This window comes from Pinus tabuliformis, chromosome 1_2, assembly GCF_031772625.1.
Source record: "Pinus tabuliformis cultivar Carrire ecotype Pingquan chromosome 1_2, CPIR1, whole genome shotgun sequence".
In the NCBI taxonomy this organism is placed as follows: Eukaryota; Viridiplantae; Streptophyta; class Pinopsida; order Pinales; family Pinaceae; genus Pinus; species Pinus tabuliformis.
In genome coordinates, this window is record NC_142298.1 from 937,951,090 (window position 1) to 937,967,743 (window position 16,654).

Sequence of the window (16,654 nt, forward strand, 5' to 3'; positions counted from 1 at the left end):
TCAACAGAAGGGACACATCTCATGATGATGATCACAATCATTCCAGGGGCAACAACAACAATCAAAGGAATGGCAGGTTCAACAACAAAGGGAAAAGGAATGCTTCCGCTACTCAACTTGGAAATGATCGAGCTTCTAAAAGAACAAGAAACTCCAAGTATGATGAGTCTAATGTTGTAACTTCTAAGCAAAAGGATTTTTATCTTATATCTGCCCTCTCTACTGCCTCTCCTCCGGATACTTTGGGAAATTGGTTGATTGATAGTGGTGCCTCAAGGCACTTCACCGGGTACAAGGAAGCTCTTTCAAATCTGATAGAGAAGGATACAAATTTGGAAATTATCCTTGGAGACAATGCCACCTATCCCATGAAGGGAGTTGGGAATGTTACCCTTCAATTGAATCAAGGTAACATCGTTCATCTTCAAGAAGTATTATATGTACCTGATCTAAAGAAGAATCTAGTGTCTATCTCGGCGATGGAAGACAAAGGATTCAAGGTCACATTCATCGATGGAAAGGTACGTGTGTGGAAAAGAAATTTCAAAGAAGCACTTACTGTTGGATTTAGGGTTGACAGTTTATATCAATTTGGAGGAAGTCCATTGGGAGCCATGTCTTGCGACACATCTCTTCAATCCGAACTATGGCACCAGAGGTTTGCTCATCTTCACTATAAGGCTCTACCCGATGTAAAGAAGATGGTTACAGGTATGCCCGAATTCAAAATAGAGCATGAAGGTGTATGTATGGGATGTGCCGAGGGAAAACATACGAGGGGACCATTCACCTCAAGTGATAGCAAGACCACAGACATTTTGCAATTGGTTCATTATGATCTATCTGGTATGTTGCCTGTGAAATAATTAGGAGGATATTTATATTATGTTGTCTTTGTGGATGACTTCTCTCGCAAAACTTGGATATATTTCTTGAACAAGAAGGACGAAATATTCTCATGGTTTTGTGCCTTCAAAGCCTTGGTGGAAAATCAAACAGGGAAGAAGATCAAGATATTAGGGACCTATAATGGAACCGAGTATGAGTCAAATGTATTCAAATATTAGTACAGGGAAGTTGGCATTAAGAGGGAGACTACTACTACATATACTCCTGAGCAAAATGGTGTTACTGAAAGGAAGAATTGTTCCATTATAGAAGCCATTCGTGCCATGCTTCATGATCAAGGACTTCCAAAGTTCTTATGGGGAGAAGCTGGCAACACTGCGGTGTACGTTCAAAATCGATGCCCTCATCAAGCATTGGACTCCAAAACTCCCAAAGAAGTTTTCACCAATAAGAAGTTGGCTTTCAAAATTGATATGAAGGACCTAGGATTGATGCATTACTTCCTAGGGTTGGAGGTCTGGCAAAAGCCAGGGGAGATTTTCCTTTCTCAAGGAAAATATATTGTGAAGATACCTTAACGATTTGGGATGGTGGACTACAAGTCTGTGACTACTTCGATGGAACCTAACTTCAAGAAGTTATGCGGAAGTGTTATTGGGCCCGATTTGGGAAATCCTTCTGAGTATCATCAACTCGTGGAGGCCCTGATGTCCTTGGTGAACTCCCGTCCAAACATATGTTTTGCAGTGAATACATTGAGCCAGTTTATGGTCGAGCCTCATCACATACATTGGATTGCTGCCAAGAATCTCTTGAGATATCTTCGAGGCACAATCACTTATGGAATAAGATACTCTGTCGGGAATGTGAGGCTCCATGGTTTACTCTGATGCAAACTGGGCTGGCAGTGTGGTGGATCATAAAAGCACATCTAGATATTGCTTCTCTCTAGGTTCAGCTTAGATATCATGGATGAGCAGGAAGCGTAAATCGGTGGACTTGAGCACCGCTAAGGCTGAATACATTGATGCTAGTTTAGCCTCCTGTGAAGCTGTTTGGTTAAGGAAGCTCTTAAGTGAGCTGTCTGGACATGTGCTAGATACCACCGTGATCTTCTGCGACAACCAGAGTGGGATTCATCTTTCGGAGAATCCCGTGTTTCATGACTACTCCGAGCATATTGATATCAGATACCACGTTATCTAGGATATGGTACAACGGGGAGCAATAAGGCTCCAACACATTGGGACTGATGATCAGGGCGCCAATATTCTTACGAAGCCCCCGAGGAAGGTCAAATTCTTAACCTTCCGTGAACGACTTGGAGTCGTGGAGAGACCCTCTTATGAGGGTCCCGTATGAGATGGATGTTGATCTCTAGGAGCTCCGGGGGGCTTGGGGTACTTCTTGGAGCGATGAGCGACCATAAGGTGAGTGGTTCACCTTCCCCTGTGATACCCCATGGCGACATATGCATAGGTTGAGTGGTTAACCTTCTCCTATGGCATATGAGCAGGATGAATGGTTCACCTTCTCCTACTAGCACATCCTACCCATGCAATCCGGGACTCATGGGAAGTACCTCTCATTTGGCCAATGAGTAGGGAAATGAGGATAGGGTCCATGGTACTATCGATGGACGCATCGTGTACTACCAAACTACCTATGCTAGGATGTTGATATTGATCTGGGATCAATGGAAACTAGCTATGGGTCAGTTAAGTGTGGTATGACACACTCTATTATTGGAGACTGACTTCAGGTCAGTGGAGAATGGTATGACACATTCTCGATCATTTCTTCTTTCTTCATTGTTCAGCAGAGCAGAGACAGTGATGGTACAGACTGCCAGACAGTTTGGCAGGTGAAGTTCTACCTAGTTTGAGAGGGAGTGTTAAATTTGGCAACTAGGGCCAAAATTCACATTGGATAGCTCATATGAGGCAGCTCATATTTTTCTTGGATTCCTCTATCCGAGAGGTGTAGGATTGATCTAAAAATGATCCCATTTTGACATGTACAAATGAAGTTATGAATTTATTTTGTTTATGGACAAATTGTCAAGGTCAGTCAGCCATCAAACTAGCCTCCTCTAGCCTTCAACGTTGCATATAAATACAAGGTGCCTCCTCCTCATTTTGGCATCTCATCTCATTCATCTTGATTGAGTACGGATTTTTGGGCCTTTCTCTCTCGACACGTGCGAAAGGAAGATTGTCTTTTCTAGCTGCTACGTTGACCAGATTTAGCTAAAATTTCAAAACGTTGAAATTTCAGGAGGCTGACTTTGACTAGCGTTGACCCTATTTGACTTCAGTTTTGTGAGGGAGACTTATGTTTGGGCAGGCCGTTATTCTGGGCACAAAAACCGAGGCAGTTTGACCCCTGCGTTGACTAGCGTTGACTGCCCTAATTCAGGATGTTGCGTTGACTTTTGTTGACCAAATTTCACTGGTTATTTTTGGAATGTTTTGGGTTACATTATCTCGCTGTTGGAGGGCGAGTTGACCAAGGTTGACCAAGTTGTTTTGGAGGTCAATTTCAGCCCTATTGACCAGCATTGACTTTCTGGTTAGGGCTTTCTATTTTTGTTGTTTGACTGATTAGATTTTTACTGTAATTGGGTAAGTGAATATTATATATTGTACTCTCTCTCTCTGCTGAACTTTTGAAGAATTATAGGAAGAATTGATCAAGGGTTTCCCCACATTGGGGTTTGTCCCTAGCTAGTGCCATATCTTGTGTCATCTTGTTGGCCCGTCTTCTACTATTATTGTTTATGTTTTATCTGTGTTTTACTATCATGTTGATGTGATTGCTAAACTATATATTGATATTGGGCTTATAAAGAATTTGAAGTAAAATTGCTCAAAGCATAGAACATACCATTGTTATCCTAAAATTAACAGGAAGGCAATGTTATCTACATAGAGTCTCAACTAATAATAAATAAATAAAGTTAACAAATAATGAAAATTAAAGTACAATAAAGACAATAATAAATAAAATAAAATAATACATATGACTAAAAGTCATGATTTTTCATTAGAAAGCACCTTAGGCTATATTTTTATTTGGGGCCCTTTCATATATAAATCATTATTCATTCAATCATTATTTTATCTATCAAACAAACAATATATATATATATATATATATTCTGAAGAAATTATTCTAACGTGAGAATTATAAAATCCACTATGTATAGATCCATCAATCAATCAATCTATCCATTTTCATTAATCCATCCATCCATCTAGACACCAATACATATAATATTGTCCCCCTATTTCCAACAATTCTAGAAGTACTAGTCCAAAACAAAGCTGTCCTTTTTGTTTCCCCGTTTCAGGCAGCTTAGATTTTCATGAATGAATGGACTAAAACCAGCCTAGATCCATCCTAACACCAAATCCATCAAGCACCGAGAGTGATCGAATCTCTTGACGCGCAAACCTCTTTTAGATTGAGAAGAGATTTGATCCTTCTTGGCGCTTCGTAGATCTGGAGTTAAAATAGATCTAGGCTGGTTTAATTATTAATTATAATTGTAATTATTTATTTTATTTTATTCTTAAATTTTACTCTATTTTTTATTCTTATGTAATTTGACAAAGTCAAAATGTTTTAATTATAATTATAATTATAATTTTTTTTTTTTAATTTGAATGAGTCAAAATGTTTACATAACATAACAAGACAGGACAAGACAACATCTCTTCCATACTGGGCTGGAGAGTACCTCTAGGCACAAATAGAGGTGTATTATAAACAATTCCCCTTTTTTCTAACCAAAAATTAACGCAAACTGTTCCTTACAATGTCTCTAATGCATATGCCATATTGTCTCACATGGAACTTGCTTCTCCAATTTTGCATTGCAAACTCCAACTTCAATTTATTATCCGATAGCAAGCTAACATTGTTTTCAATTTGAGCAATTCTTTTAAATTTGATATCATATGCTTCTACTTTACTGAAAATGCTGAGCTATTTGTATGGCATATTGCTAAACTGCTCAAAGATTTCTTGCATTTCATGTAACTTATTCTAGTTGAAAGTTGTAAGCCAGTGTATTTTCTTTTACTGATGGTTGTAAGAGGAGAATTGTATGGTTCCCCACTAATAACTATCGTTCAAAACATTAAGTCCAACCTTTTCATATTTCAAAACTTGCTCTTGTGCTTTCTTTTCTGCCTCATCTGCTCGCAACCCCAAAGAATAAAGTTCTTGCTTCTGGTTTCTAATAGATCCCTTGAGGCTTTCTACCTAAAAGATACAACAAATATTACTTCAGCGTCCAACCAACACGTCACTTTAATTATATATTCAAGAAATACAACTGAATATGCTACATGAACCTTTTTCTCCAGTTCACTGATTCTTGTATAAACCTTTTCAATCTGTGTGTTTTCATCACCTGATTCCTCTGTCTGCAATGAACAGAAACAGACTTTGGAAGTTATATTTTCAATATCATGAAAGGAGAAGATAACAACTGCAAACAACCCGTCAAATGTTTCATAAAGCATACAATCACAAACAGGGAAAATATGGGATATAAGAAAAAGGTATATACATAGTTTATCGTGCATGCAATAGTAGTTTAACTTCTATGTGATTTACTGTTTACCAAATGTTGTCGGCTTTCAATTTATCGTCCCAATTTTTTTTCAATATTTGCCTTGTTTAAGTTCACAGCTCCAGGCAGTTTTAATTTAATAAAACAACTTTGTTAAGCCCTAGAAAATGATCATCCAATTCTTTCTACTTGCTTTGTATTATTCAACAATCGTGTAGATTACAAATGGTTTGTTCGATGTTTCTAAATCTGTCCTGTGAAACAACTGTTGAATGGCGTTGTCATTGATGCCAATGTCGGTTCTTGAATGCTCTTAATATACATCATGGATTACATCAGTTGGAAACTCCAATGGTCAAGAAACCCTAGGAAGCTCTTGATACTCCGCAATTGATGAGGATTTTGAGTAAGAAGATCAGTTTGTTTGGGCTCAAAATCATCGTTAATTAATTCTCCTTGTCGTGTTGATTCTAACGGTATGTGGCACACCACAGACTCCTCACGGTTGAGAAGATATGCTTACTCAAAGTTGGCGACCCCATCGTGTGGTCAAAGCCCCAAAATAAGATCATGTGGCAGCTTATCATTGCTTAAATTATGAGGACAAGGACTTTCATGAAAAGATTGAATAAAATATTTTGATTATGTTATTGCTTATAGGGTTCAAATATTCAAATTAAGGCTGCTCCCTCCTAAAGTGCAAGTCGGCCTCCAAAAGATTTGATATTTATTTTGGCTCCAAATTAAATTCAAAATTAAAATATTTCCCCTACAAGGTCGGCTCTAAAATAAACAAAATATTGAAATTGAATCTCTCTCAAACTTAGGTCGGCCTGCCCTTCCAAAAGACACCTCGGCCTCTATATATTGGAGACCCCTCTCTCTCAATTGTGCAAAGAATCCAAGCATGATTCGTCTGTGAAATGCTCTGTGGCCAGGGGAGTTCTAAAAATGGTCGAGGCTTGTGAACAATTGTATATTTGCTGGTCTGTTTTTTGTTGGGTAACTATTTTTGGTTATGGTGTTTGGGATTTCCATGAGGCAATTCAAGAAGGTCTGATTATCTATTATCTGCGCCTAGTGAGCAGTTTCGAGGATCAGAAGCAGCATTCGTTGGGTATATCTATGGCCATTAAGCACCTTAGAAAACTGAATCTGAAGCTAGCTTAAACATTACATATTGTCTCTACGTCCTAAAGATTCGATTCCAGATCAAATGCTATGGTGTTCGCTATATTTTATTAAGTTTCCAGCCCTATGCCTTCTGAGTTTCAGCCTCTCTATTACAAGGGTTGACTGTGTTATAGAATCCATGTGCAAGCCTGTGTAAACAATGCGAAATTAGTCATTCAGTTGATCGAGCTTCTAGTTTCATCTCAGTGACCTGTTGTCAAATCAAATGTTTGGTGGTTTTCTTGTTAGTGTTCCAATCTGAAAGGATAGTTTGGCCCTGAAGGTTACAGTTAATTGACCCTATTTTACTTCATCAACATATACATTGAAAATTCTCATGCAGCACTATAGTTTACTGCTTGTTCTCTGAGGGATATGCGCTGCCCACCTGTAGCCACTTGTGCACTTGTCTGAAGTATGTCTCGATTTCCTTAAGAAGCCCTAACCAGTGTCTTGCAGCACCAAATCCAGAGCAGTCATTGAGGAGCATTCTTATTATTCCTGGAAAATATGAAGTAAGCTATACCCTAATCACTAAGACTTGATTGTATCTTGAGCTCGTTGTGGAAGACACAATTCTGAAGCGCATTACAGATTCCATATAACTCAGTATTTCTTGCGGTCAGAGAACAGAACTCTTAAGACATTTTATTTTCATAGAAGTTGGATTGATGTAAGGGTTTCCCTAGTTCTTTGAGTCGAGCAATGATGAGAGGCATGGATTCTCGAATCCGAGTGATATTCTGTGGAGCAAACCACGTAGATATCTGCATACAGTTTTGGGAAGAGATGCTGTGATATCTAATGCTGCTCACAACATTGAAGAGAAGTCACATTTTTATATGAAGGATCGGACGAAATCGCAGTTGTTTGATGGGCCTTTGTATAACTAGAAATAAATTAAACCATTGTGCCAACCAGAGAAAGGTGTTTTAATTGATTTGGAAATCGAAATGATAGGCCCACCAGTGACAAGGAAAGGAAGAAGTGACCGCTATAAGTATGTTTGCTTTAAGCCACCGAGTCAGTACCCCGAGATATGCCAGACCACGCTAGACAGTCAACACTATTACAGATATTCTTAGAATCACTACCAATCACCTTCGAAAGGAGTCGCAGTCAGAAAATTCAAATGTAATGGCACATTTGATGATTCGGTGAATGCTCAAGACAAAATATTTTTGACAGAAGATAGTTTAGCGTATTGCTTGTGCAAGTTTGATATTTTACAGCAGAACTGGAGGGTCTGTATACAGCCTTCCTGTAGGGTGTATTTGCTGTGTAGAGGTGGCCTAACCAGTGTTCTTGAAAAGCTCTGAAGCCTATGTTTGTGCTACAATCCTAAGCAAAACTCTGATAGTTTCTAGCAGCCCTGATCTGAAGAATATAATATTAAATTGAAGGCTTGAAGATTGCTAAAGCACAGATTTGTGAACCCAGTAAATTCAGTATACTCGTATCTCTATTACTGTCAGTTGTCACATATTGTCAAGGTCTTTAGAAGGTACTGGTGTTGTTGAGCAGAACATTAAAGAAGACATCTTTAGTGGCATTCTTATACCAGTACATCTGAGGTATGATCTAATACCAGAACTTTTGGCATTCTTATATCAGTACATCTGAGGTATGATCTGGAAGATATATCAGCAGATTGAAGGCACAGCAGTGGAGGACAAACCCCTGAAGTATCCTAAACAATGAACCTCTGCTAGGGTTTGCATCGCAAGTATCATGATACTGTATCGAATTGTCTGGAATCTTCTGGCATATGATAGTACTGATGACTTAAATAATCTTGGTTCTGTTTCAGCAGAGAATGATTCATGGATTATGGGGTTTCATGCTGGATACAAATGCTGATAGAACCTAACTTACTACTGAAGCAGAGATTTACCGTTACTGGACGTCATTAATACAGCAAAATAGATTTGACTGTTTGACCAGGGTTTGCATTATGTTCTGATAGGATCGGCATTGTGAAGCAGTCAATGTTGCAAGAATTTCATAGTAAAGATTGTCTTATCTCAGAGCACCACAGCAGAGATCACAGATTGACTATGTTTGTATGCAGAGCATGAATTGTCTTGTTATGTCTTTATGCTGGTGATTATGAATAACTGAGAATAGATGACAGAGGTTATGAGCAAGATTATGTACAAGTCTGGGCCATGAAGTATGCAGATTAAATGAAGAAATGATTGCAGGACTAACAAGCAAAACTAAGACAGTGTTGGTATGGTTATATGTATGCTGCTGGATTGTTGATATGCTACAACTAGAGTTTGAGCAGAGATTTGATGAAGCTAGGGTTTTGGTATTTTATTAGAACAGAAACTTGTATTGCAGGATCTGACAGTAAGAATATGATGAGCTAGGGTGATTGAGTTGAATGGTCTAATGAGCAGGTTGTTTAAGAGATTTACTGTTGTGGCTCGATAAATGGAAATCATTAGTGTTTAAGCAGATTTGATTGTTGAGTAGAAGTTGTGTTGCAGTTCGTTTTGTATTGGTATCTGTTGCGAAATCTAGGGCAAACAGATATAGAATTTATTACTTGATTTCTCTGTAATTCTTGACACTTTCTTGTGAGTTAACTTAGAGCATTAGTCTTGTTATTTAGTTCTGTTTTATCATCAAGACAAATACCAATAGAAGATCACAATGCAAACACAAGAACACCAGATGTAGGCTGCAATACAGGGCCAAAACCTCTCCTAGAGAGGAAAACCCACAAAATCACTTCTTGCTCAATGAAGACTTCCAAGACCTTGACCTTGACCCAAGACCAGACCTTCCAAATGATGACCCAACCAGAAACTCGCACCAATTCTCTGCACAATGATGACTGCAGAAAACCTAGTTCTTCCAAGGAACTCGAACATGAGAGCAGGTAGAGACCAAATTCAACTTCCTTTTCTCCTTTGCTATCTTCCACAGAGATTTGCTCCTCTTCCTGCACATTTTCACTAGATCAGATTTCATTTTACTCTCTTAGAATCAGAGCTAACTTGAGTTCGATGTATCTCTCAAGTGAAGTGAGGTTCTTCCTTTATATAGGCTTCCAAGAGAGCGAATATAGGCTTCCAAGAGAGCGAAGAGAGCTGGCCAACTCATCATTTGGAGACTTCTAGATATTACATTAATAATTTTTCTTTCCTTGTTACATGGGTCCTCCAAGGACTAGACCATCACGACCTTGAATCTTGACTTGACAACAAAACCCCTAGAGCACTAAATGGGTGCTTTGAACTAGGACCACAACATGATGCGCAAGAAACCCATTTTTCAGTAATAATAATTTTCCTTTACAAATAGATTTTATTTTCTTTTCTTTTGTCAAGTACATCAATAATTACATCAAGTCATGACTCAAGTACAATTATGAAGACCGAAAATAGTTACATTTCAACAATTTCAACCACAGGTGGATCCAATCTGAAAATTGTGAAATGTAGTCCGTCATATGTTTAGGGTGGCAGGGTGGTGCTCAAGAGCGACTCAGGAGCGACCTCGGGAGCGTGCCACCGAAATTGCTCCCGCCCCACAGGGAGCAAATTTTGGGAGCGCACTCTCTAAAAAAATTTCGCTCCCTAGCCTTTTTAGCAAATTTGTTTTTGCAAAAACATTCAAAACGCATTTTTTTCAAAGAAACAATACTTTTTTAGTGGGGCAACCTAATGATCAAGCCTATGGCCCTAGTATTGATATGCAATTCATGGTGATGTTAAATTCTTAAAGTAAAAGTGGCAACCTAATGATCATGGTGATGAAAATGAAGATTAAGGAAAATGCCACAGTGATGAATGATCATGGTGATGAAAATGAAGATTAAGGAAAATGCCACTTTTACTTAAATTTTTAACATTACCATGAAATGACTCAGGATGTTTTAAACTAGTTCCAAACTCATTGGATTTCATATGGAGAAAGTAGAATTTTAGATCTCATTCAAAATCCAACAGACTTGTCAATTTTTCAGGATTTCAAGATTGGGGGGATTGCAATGTTTCCATTGGATTTTGTCATGTACTAGGGTATGGAACTCGTATTTAATCAAGAGCACCAATCCCTCTAAGTACCTTGATGTTAGTGACATTCGTTGTCGAACTCCTCTATCATGGCCCTACTAAAAATGTACCCGTCACTCAAACAAAATCTTGACTTGACATGCTATGTTTTTTCTATCTTATGTTAATGCTTAGAAGGTGATATTAATGACAAAGATCCCTATACAGATCCAGAGGTAATGACAAAGATACCTCTGGATATTAATGCTTAGAGGGTGATATTAATGACAAAGATCCTGATTTTCCAACAAGACTCAGAAATTAGACATTTCCCATGGCAGTAAGAGGCCCAAGCATTAGCAATAGATAATAGATTTACTTGTCTTTTCTAGTTTCTATTAGTTTTTATAATTGTTGACTCTTTCATATTTATTATGATATTTTTTGTAAACAATATACGACAATTTAAGTTGGAAGTTTGAAGTTGGCAATTATAACTCATTGGTAATGAATTATGAATATGATGCTTCGTGAAAGTTGAAAGTTGTTTCATTTCATTTCATTTTATAACATTTCATTTCATGTTAGAATTTTTATATAATTTTGGTGATCAATGATGATAAATGTTATGTATTGAATTTTGAAAGATTGAAACTTTAAGATTGATGAATCATGGGACTTTATATATATGCATCAAAATATATAAAAATTTATATTATATAAAAATTTGCTCTCGATTCTCTCCCGAAACAGGGAGCTTTTGAAAATGCCGCTCCCCGCTCTAGCACGCAAGTAACCTTGATCCTAAGAAATGTTTCTTTGTCTATGGTGTTGTCACATGTAACAAAGATTAATGGTGTCCTTGCTATTTCCACTCATATTGCATACAAGGGCAATGACACCATCACACATTTAGAACATTGCAAGATGATACTTTCATGAGGTCTTGATTTGACTTGAAGAATTGTGTTGCTTGATTGAGGACACCCATTTTTCCTTCTGATGGATTCTCATGGCTTGGTTCTCTCTTGTGACCTTCAACAACTGATAGTCAGCTTGGGTAATGTTGAAAAGTAACTAGGTTCGGTCTTCATAATGACGTGTAATTGTGAATTTATGTAATTGATGAAAAGAAGATAAATTAAATTATTATTGTAATGCTTGCCTCATGGGTTTCATGAGCAAGGAATTTTATTTTAGTGATGGCTCGCATTCTTGGGCATGTTATAATTTGTATGATTCATTAGATAAGTGTAAACAGCCCTCCCCAAGTCGGCTTCAAGATAAATTAAATGATCTCCACAAGTGACATGTCGGCTCACACCCAAGTCAAGTCAGCTTATATTGACAGGAAACAACTATAAATAGGCAGCCCGACTATCATTTCAGAGCAAATTTTTTGGTGAAGATAAGAGAAGGCAATCCAAGAAAAGGTGTGAAAGAGTTCGGTCTAAGGGTAAATAACAGCCCTACAGCCAAGCAAAGGAAAGAAGATCAAGTTTGAAGGAAGATCGAAGATATTTCAGGACTGTTTTTGGGTTAGGTCTGCTACAAATGCAAGGAAAGGTAAGAACATAAGCACCAAAGGTAAGACAGCAGTGTAGTGCGAGGTGAAGCAGCAATACAGTGTGAGGTAAGGTAGCAGTACAGTAAGTAGTGCAGGGGCAACAGAGCAGTGCAAAGGTAAGAAGGTAAGGGCAGCAGTAAGGACAGCAATACAGTCCTCTAAGGTCCTCAAGGAAGCCGAAGTAAGGAACAGTTATGAAGCAGTGAAGAGGAAACTGAATTCTAAAGGGTAGCCAAGAAAGAGGAAGAAAAGCAAGAAGAATCTTATCAAGGAGGTTTTGTGTCTTGGTCTTGGAAGGGCAAATAGGTCAAGGGTATTGGTCTTGGTATTCGTCGGTTGGAATCGCTATAAGAAGAATTTGTGGGTTTTTCTCTCACTGAGTGGGAAGTTGTAGCCCTGGTTGACAACCAATATTTTGTGTCTCTTGTCTCTTTATGGTTTATGCATTGGTAGTTGTTTGATGAAGCAAAACACTAATAACCTAAGATCCTGATCTAAAGAAGTAAAAGAACTCACAAGCAGTTACTGATAGAAGAGAAATCACCTAATATCATTCTCCTAGATTTCTCAACAAGGTATCAGAGCTAAGGTTACTAATTCAAGGAAGGGCATCTTATCAAGGGACACTCAAGCATCAAATCTCAAGGAAGGCATCAAAGCAAACAACATCTTGAGTCAAAGAAAGCATCATAACCCTAGATCAGAGAAGTCCACAAAGAAGTATTGGCATCATCATCAAGAAAGAGAAGGTCAAAACCCTACATCTACTCAAATTAAAGTGTTTTGAAGACTATTCATCCAAAGGAAGCTAGAACAAAAGGCAGTATCATCTCTCTCTCTGTGGGATACAGGATCATTCCTGAAGAAAACTACCTTCATCAAGGAGAAGGTAGTCAGCTTGGGTAAGACCAAGGTCAAGATCTTCAACAGGTCAAAGAAGACCCTCTTTGATCACAATTTCTTTTTTAGAGAGGAGGAGAATAAGATCACATGTTCATATACTTGGGAGTTCTCTTCAAGGCAGCACCTCACTTCAATTTGCACAATGCTCTCCAATCCTGGGTCATCAAGGGACATGGTTCCTTGGCCCTCCTAGTGAGGCAGTGTTTTCAGAAAATGTCTTAGAACCACAAGTTATTGAGGAGAAAGCCAAGCATAAGAAAATTGAAGCAAAGGCTAAAAGGATCCTTGTGAAAAATTGATAAAAATAGTGTGTATTGCAATCAACCGATAATTATCCAATGTATTCAACTCTGAGCAAAATTATTTTACTACAAATACTGAATAAAAACATGATTGCAGTATTCACCAAAATAAACTGTACAAACTCTGAGAGAAAACCAATCACAAGATGGACACAATATTTTTGGACAAAACGTCTCTGGAAAAACTCTGAAGCGAAAACTAGTTCTTCAAATCTAAGGATTTTATTATTATCTTCAACAAATTTTGCAATTGGTAAATATTACAATATTGCTTGCCAAAGCCCGGCAAAGCTCCAGTAAAATATTTCTTCACCTCCAAAAGTCAAACTAACCTATGGAAAGCTCACGAAATCCCTCTACAAGCTAACACAGCTTCACACTAGCAAATACGGCTTGTATGGCCCCACACATGAGACTCCTGGACCCTCTGAAGCTCACAGACTGGACGGATTCATCCTATCGGCTCTTTTGACAACTCATACGACCCTCTTGGCAATTTGTATGGCCTCCTCCTGGTCAATACAGCCTCCACAAAGAATCTCGACCTCTCTTAGAGAAAACATAGCCCCCGTGGAATCCTCACGACCTCAATAACTTAGCCTCCCTGCCTACAGGAAAACTATGGAAAAATCCCTCCTACAGATCTTAGAACGCTGGAAGAATACTGATGAACGAAAACCCCGAAAAATATTGACTGCTTCAACTACTGCGGAAAACCCTCACTAGTGTCAACCCCAATCACAATGATCATTAATCTACAAGGTTGCCCATTGATTTCCTTTATAATCTCTCGTTAAGAAATCAATGGCCAAGATCTAGATCTGAAATGATCTAATCGATTGCTAATATTACTTAGAAACTTCACTACAAGTCTCTAAAGGAAAATCAACCATGTCTCAATTATTACTAATTAAGTAATGAATTTTCCTAAGTTTTAATTAAAAATTGATTAATTAATTTAATTAAGACATTTCCATTCAAAAGAATAAATTGGGCTTAGAGATATTTTTTGCTCTTGTGTTCCTAGCCTCACTGACACCACCTGAGGCTAGAACACATGTCTAAGATACATCAGACAACACTCCCTCGTAGCGAGGAAGTTCTTCTACATTGTACACCATTGTGCTTCGTGCTCACATCTACAACACTTGTCACCTTGAGTACCCCATGGCCCATTTCACTATACCACAACTCTCCTGGATTGCTACTGCAAGCGATGAGTGCAAAATCATCCTCTATCCGTCTAGAAAGCTCATCTGTGAATGTCGTTGTCTGCTTCTCGCCCTTCTTGTCACCTTTCTTCTTATGCGAGCAATTGTGTTGCGGTAATGTTCAAACTCATGATAACCATAGCACTTGAACTTCGACATGTCCTCCTTTTCCTCCTTGGCATTGGACCCTTTACTGGATCCTTTCGTCACTTTGCCCTTGCTCACAAGAGCAACATTCTCGTTGTCATCTCCCTTTTGCTCAAAACTATTGCTACTACCATTGTTGCCTTTCACAAGGCTCAATCGAAGCTCCTCCCGTGTGAAGTCATTCCACAAGTAGTCCCAGGTAGGAAAATCAGATCCTCCACAAACCACTTTCAAGAAAACATCCCATTGCTTCTGAAACCCATTCAGGGTTGTTCTCACAAGCTCTTCGTCCCTGACCTTCTCTCTAATGGCTACTAGCTCATCTCTGATTGTCCTAATGCGTGTGAGATAACTGACAACGTTCTCTCCCTTATTTTGTCTGGTGATTTTGAGCTTATCTCTTAGGATCATTTTCCGATTTATATTTGTATCCTGGAAAAGTTTGTTGACGGCATCCCACATCTTCTTGGAAGTATCTTCTTCCGCAAAATGTGGAACAATGTGGTCCCTAACCCCATCTAGAATAACACGCCTAGCCTTGGCATCATCTTTCTGGCACTCATGCAACATGATAGGATCATTTGGTACAGCAATATGTGTCGTAGCAAACTACTTCAACCCATGCTCTTCCAAAATATGAAGGCACCGGACTTTCAAGACACCAAAGTTAGATGCGCCATCTGATGATTTTTGGTAGCATCAGATGTGCTCTAGCCATGAAAATTGGTGGAGAGGCTAAGGCACATGAGATCTCCAAGACCCAGAAAACGTTTGGAGAAATTCCACCTGGATGAAGAGATATTAAAATAATTAATATTTTTAATGATACCCTAAGTCTAAACTTAGGAAAATTAAATATTAATGGGTATTAATATAATATGGGTGAGAAAGTTCTAAATAACAAGGATCAAGCCAAATCTAATCTTAGTCGTTGATTAGAGACTTAATCTCAGTCGTTGAATCCTCAACAGGAAAAGTATAAGAGAAGGCTTGATGGTCAGTTGGAGACACATTAAGAGAGATCAAGAATTCGATTTTCTGGGGCAGGGTTTGCCGAGGAAATCGAGTGAGTGATCAGTTGCAGCGAGGGGTAGTTCAGCATGAGGATTTCGATCCAAGGCTAAAGAATACATATCAGAGATGCAGCAGAGTGTCGGAAGAGGCAGCGCAGAGCCTAGGAGGGTTGACGTAGAGGCAACAAGGGTTGACGCAGAGGCTAAGGAGGCCAGCGCAGAGGGCCAAAGAAGTTGACGCAGAGGCCATAGAGGCTAACGCAAAGAACTTCTGGGGTTGTGCTGAGGTGATTCAGTGGGACAGACTGAGAGCTGATTGGCTGACGCAAGGCCAGAGAGGGTGACGCAATTCCGAAGAGGGTGACGCAATTCCAGAGGAGTGCGTGGAGCAACTTTCATTGTCCAGCACAAGGAGGAGCCGGAATCACTGTGGGATTGTTCATCCGGTTGTTGATCAGCCACAATATCTGTCTCTGTATAGAGGTATTCTTGCCAAGGATATTCTCTGAAGGGTGAGCCATTTCTGGCACCCTAGTTGTATTCAAAATATGCTTAATAATAAAACCCTCATATATGCTATAGCAGTTTTCCCGCATTGGGTTTTTCCAGGGACGATTGTCCAAAAATAACAGTGTCCCTTGTGTTGTCTCAGTTTATTTCAGTTGTTGATCTATCTATTTGTGGAGGTTGCATTTGTGTTTACTTTTATATTTATGCATTTAAATAACTTGTTAATGTAAAGAACAAGTAGGAGATGGTAAACCAGATATTGCAGTAGGGGTTTCTGAAGCATTAGATTCAAAAATTTTCACATAGTATCAGAGGGATTGCAGATCAAGAAGGACTGAAGACACCAGCAGAAGAAATCTGAGGATTTGCAACAGAGAAGCAATTGTCCCG

The 16,654-nt window shown here is 38.7% G+C and overlaps 1 protein-coding gene across 10 annotated transcripts in view; it reads right to left on the reverse strand.

Annotated features, from left to right (window-relative positions):
• Window positions 1–16,654, reverse strand: part of LOC149209028 (uncharacterized) — a 369,369-nt gene that overhangs the window by 263,588 nt on the left and 89,127 nt on the right. For 9 of the 10 annotated variants that reach the window (XM_089396260.1, XM_089396263.1, XM_089396258.1 and 6 more), the window contains exons 4-5: window positions 5,211–5,282; window positions 5,005–5,118 (exon numbers count right to left, since the gene is read on the reverse strand). In XM_089396260.1, the coding sequence (XP_089252386.1) occupies window positions 5,005–5,118; window positions 5,211–5,282 (186 nt within the window). The remainder of the gene's footprint in view (window positions 1–5,004; window positions 5,119–5,210; window positions 5,283–16,654) is intronic. The other variant, XM_089396256.1, reaches the window with a different exon arrangement.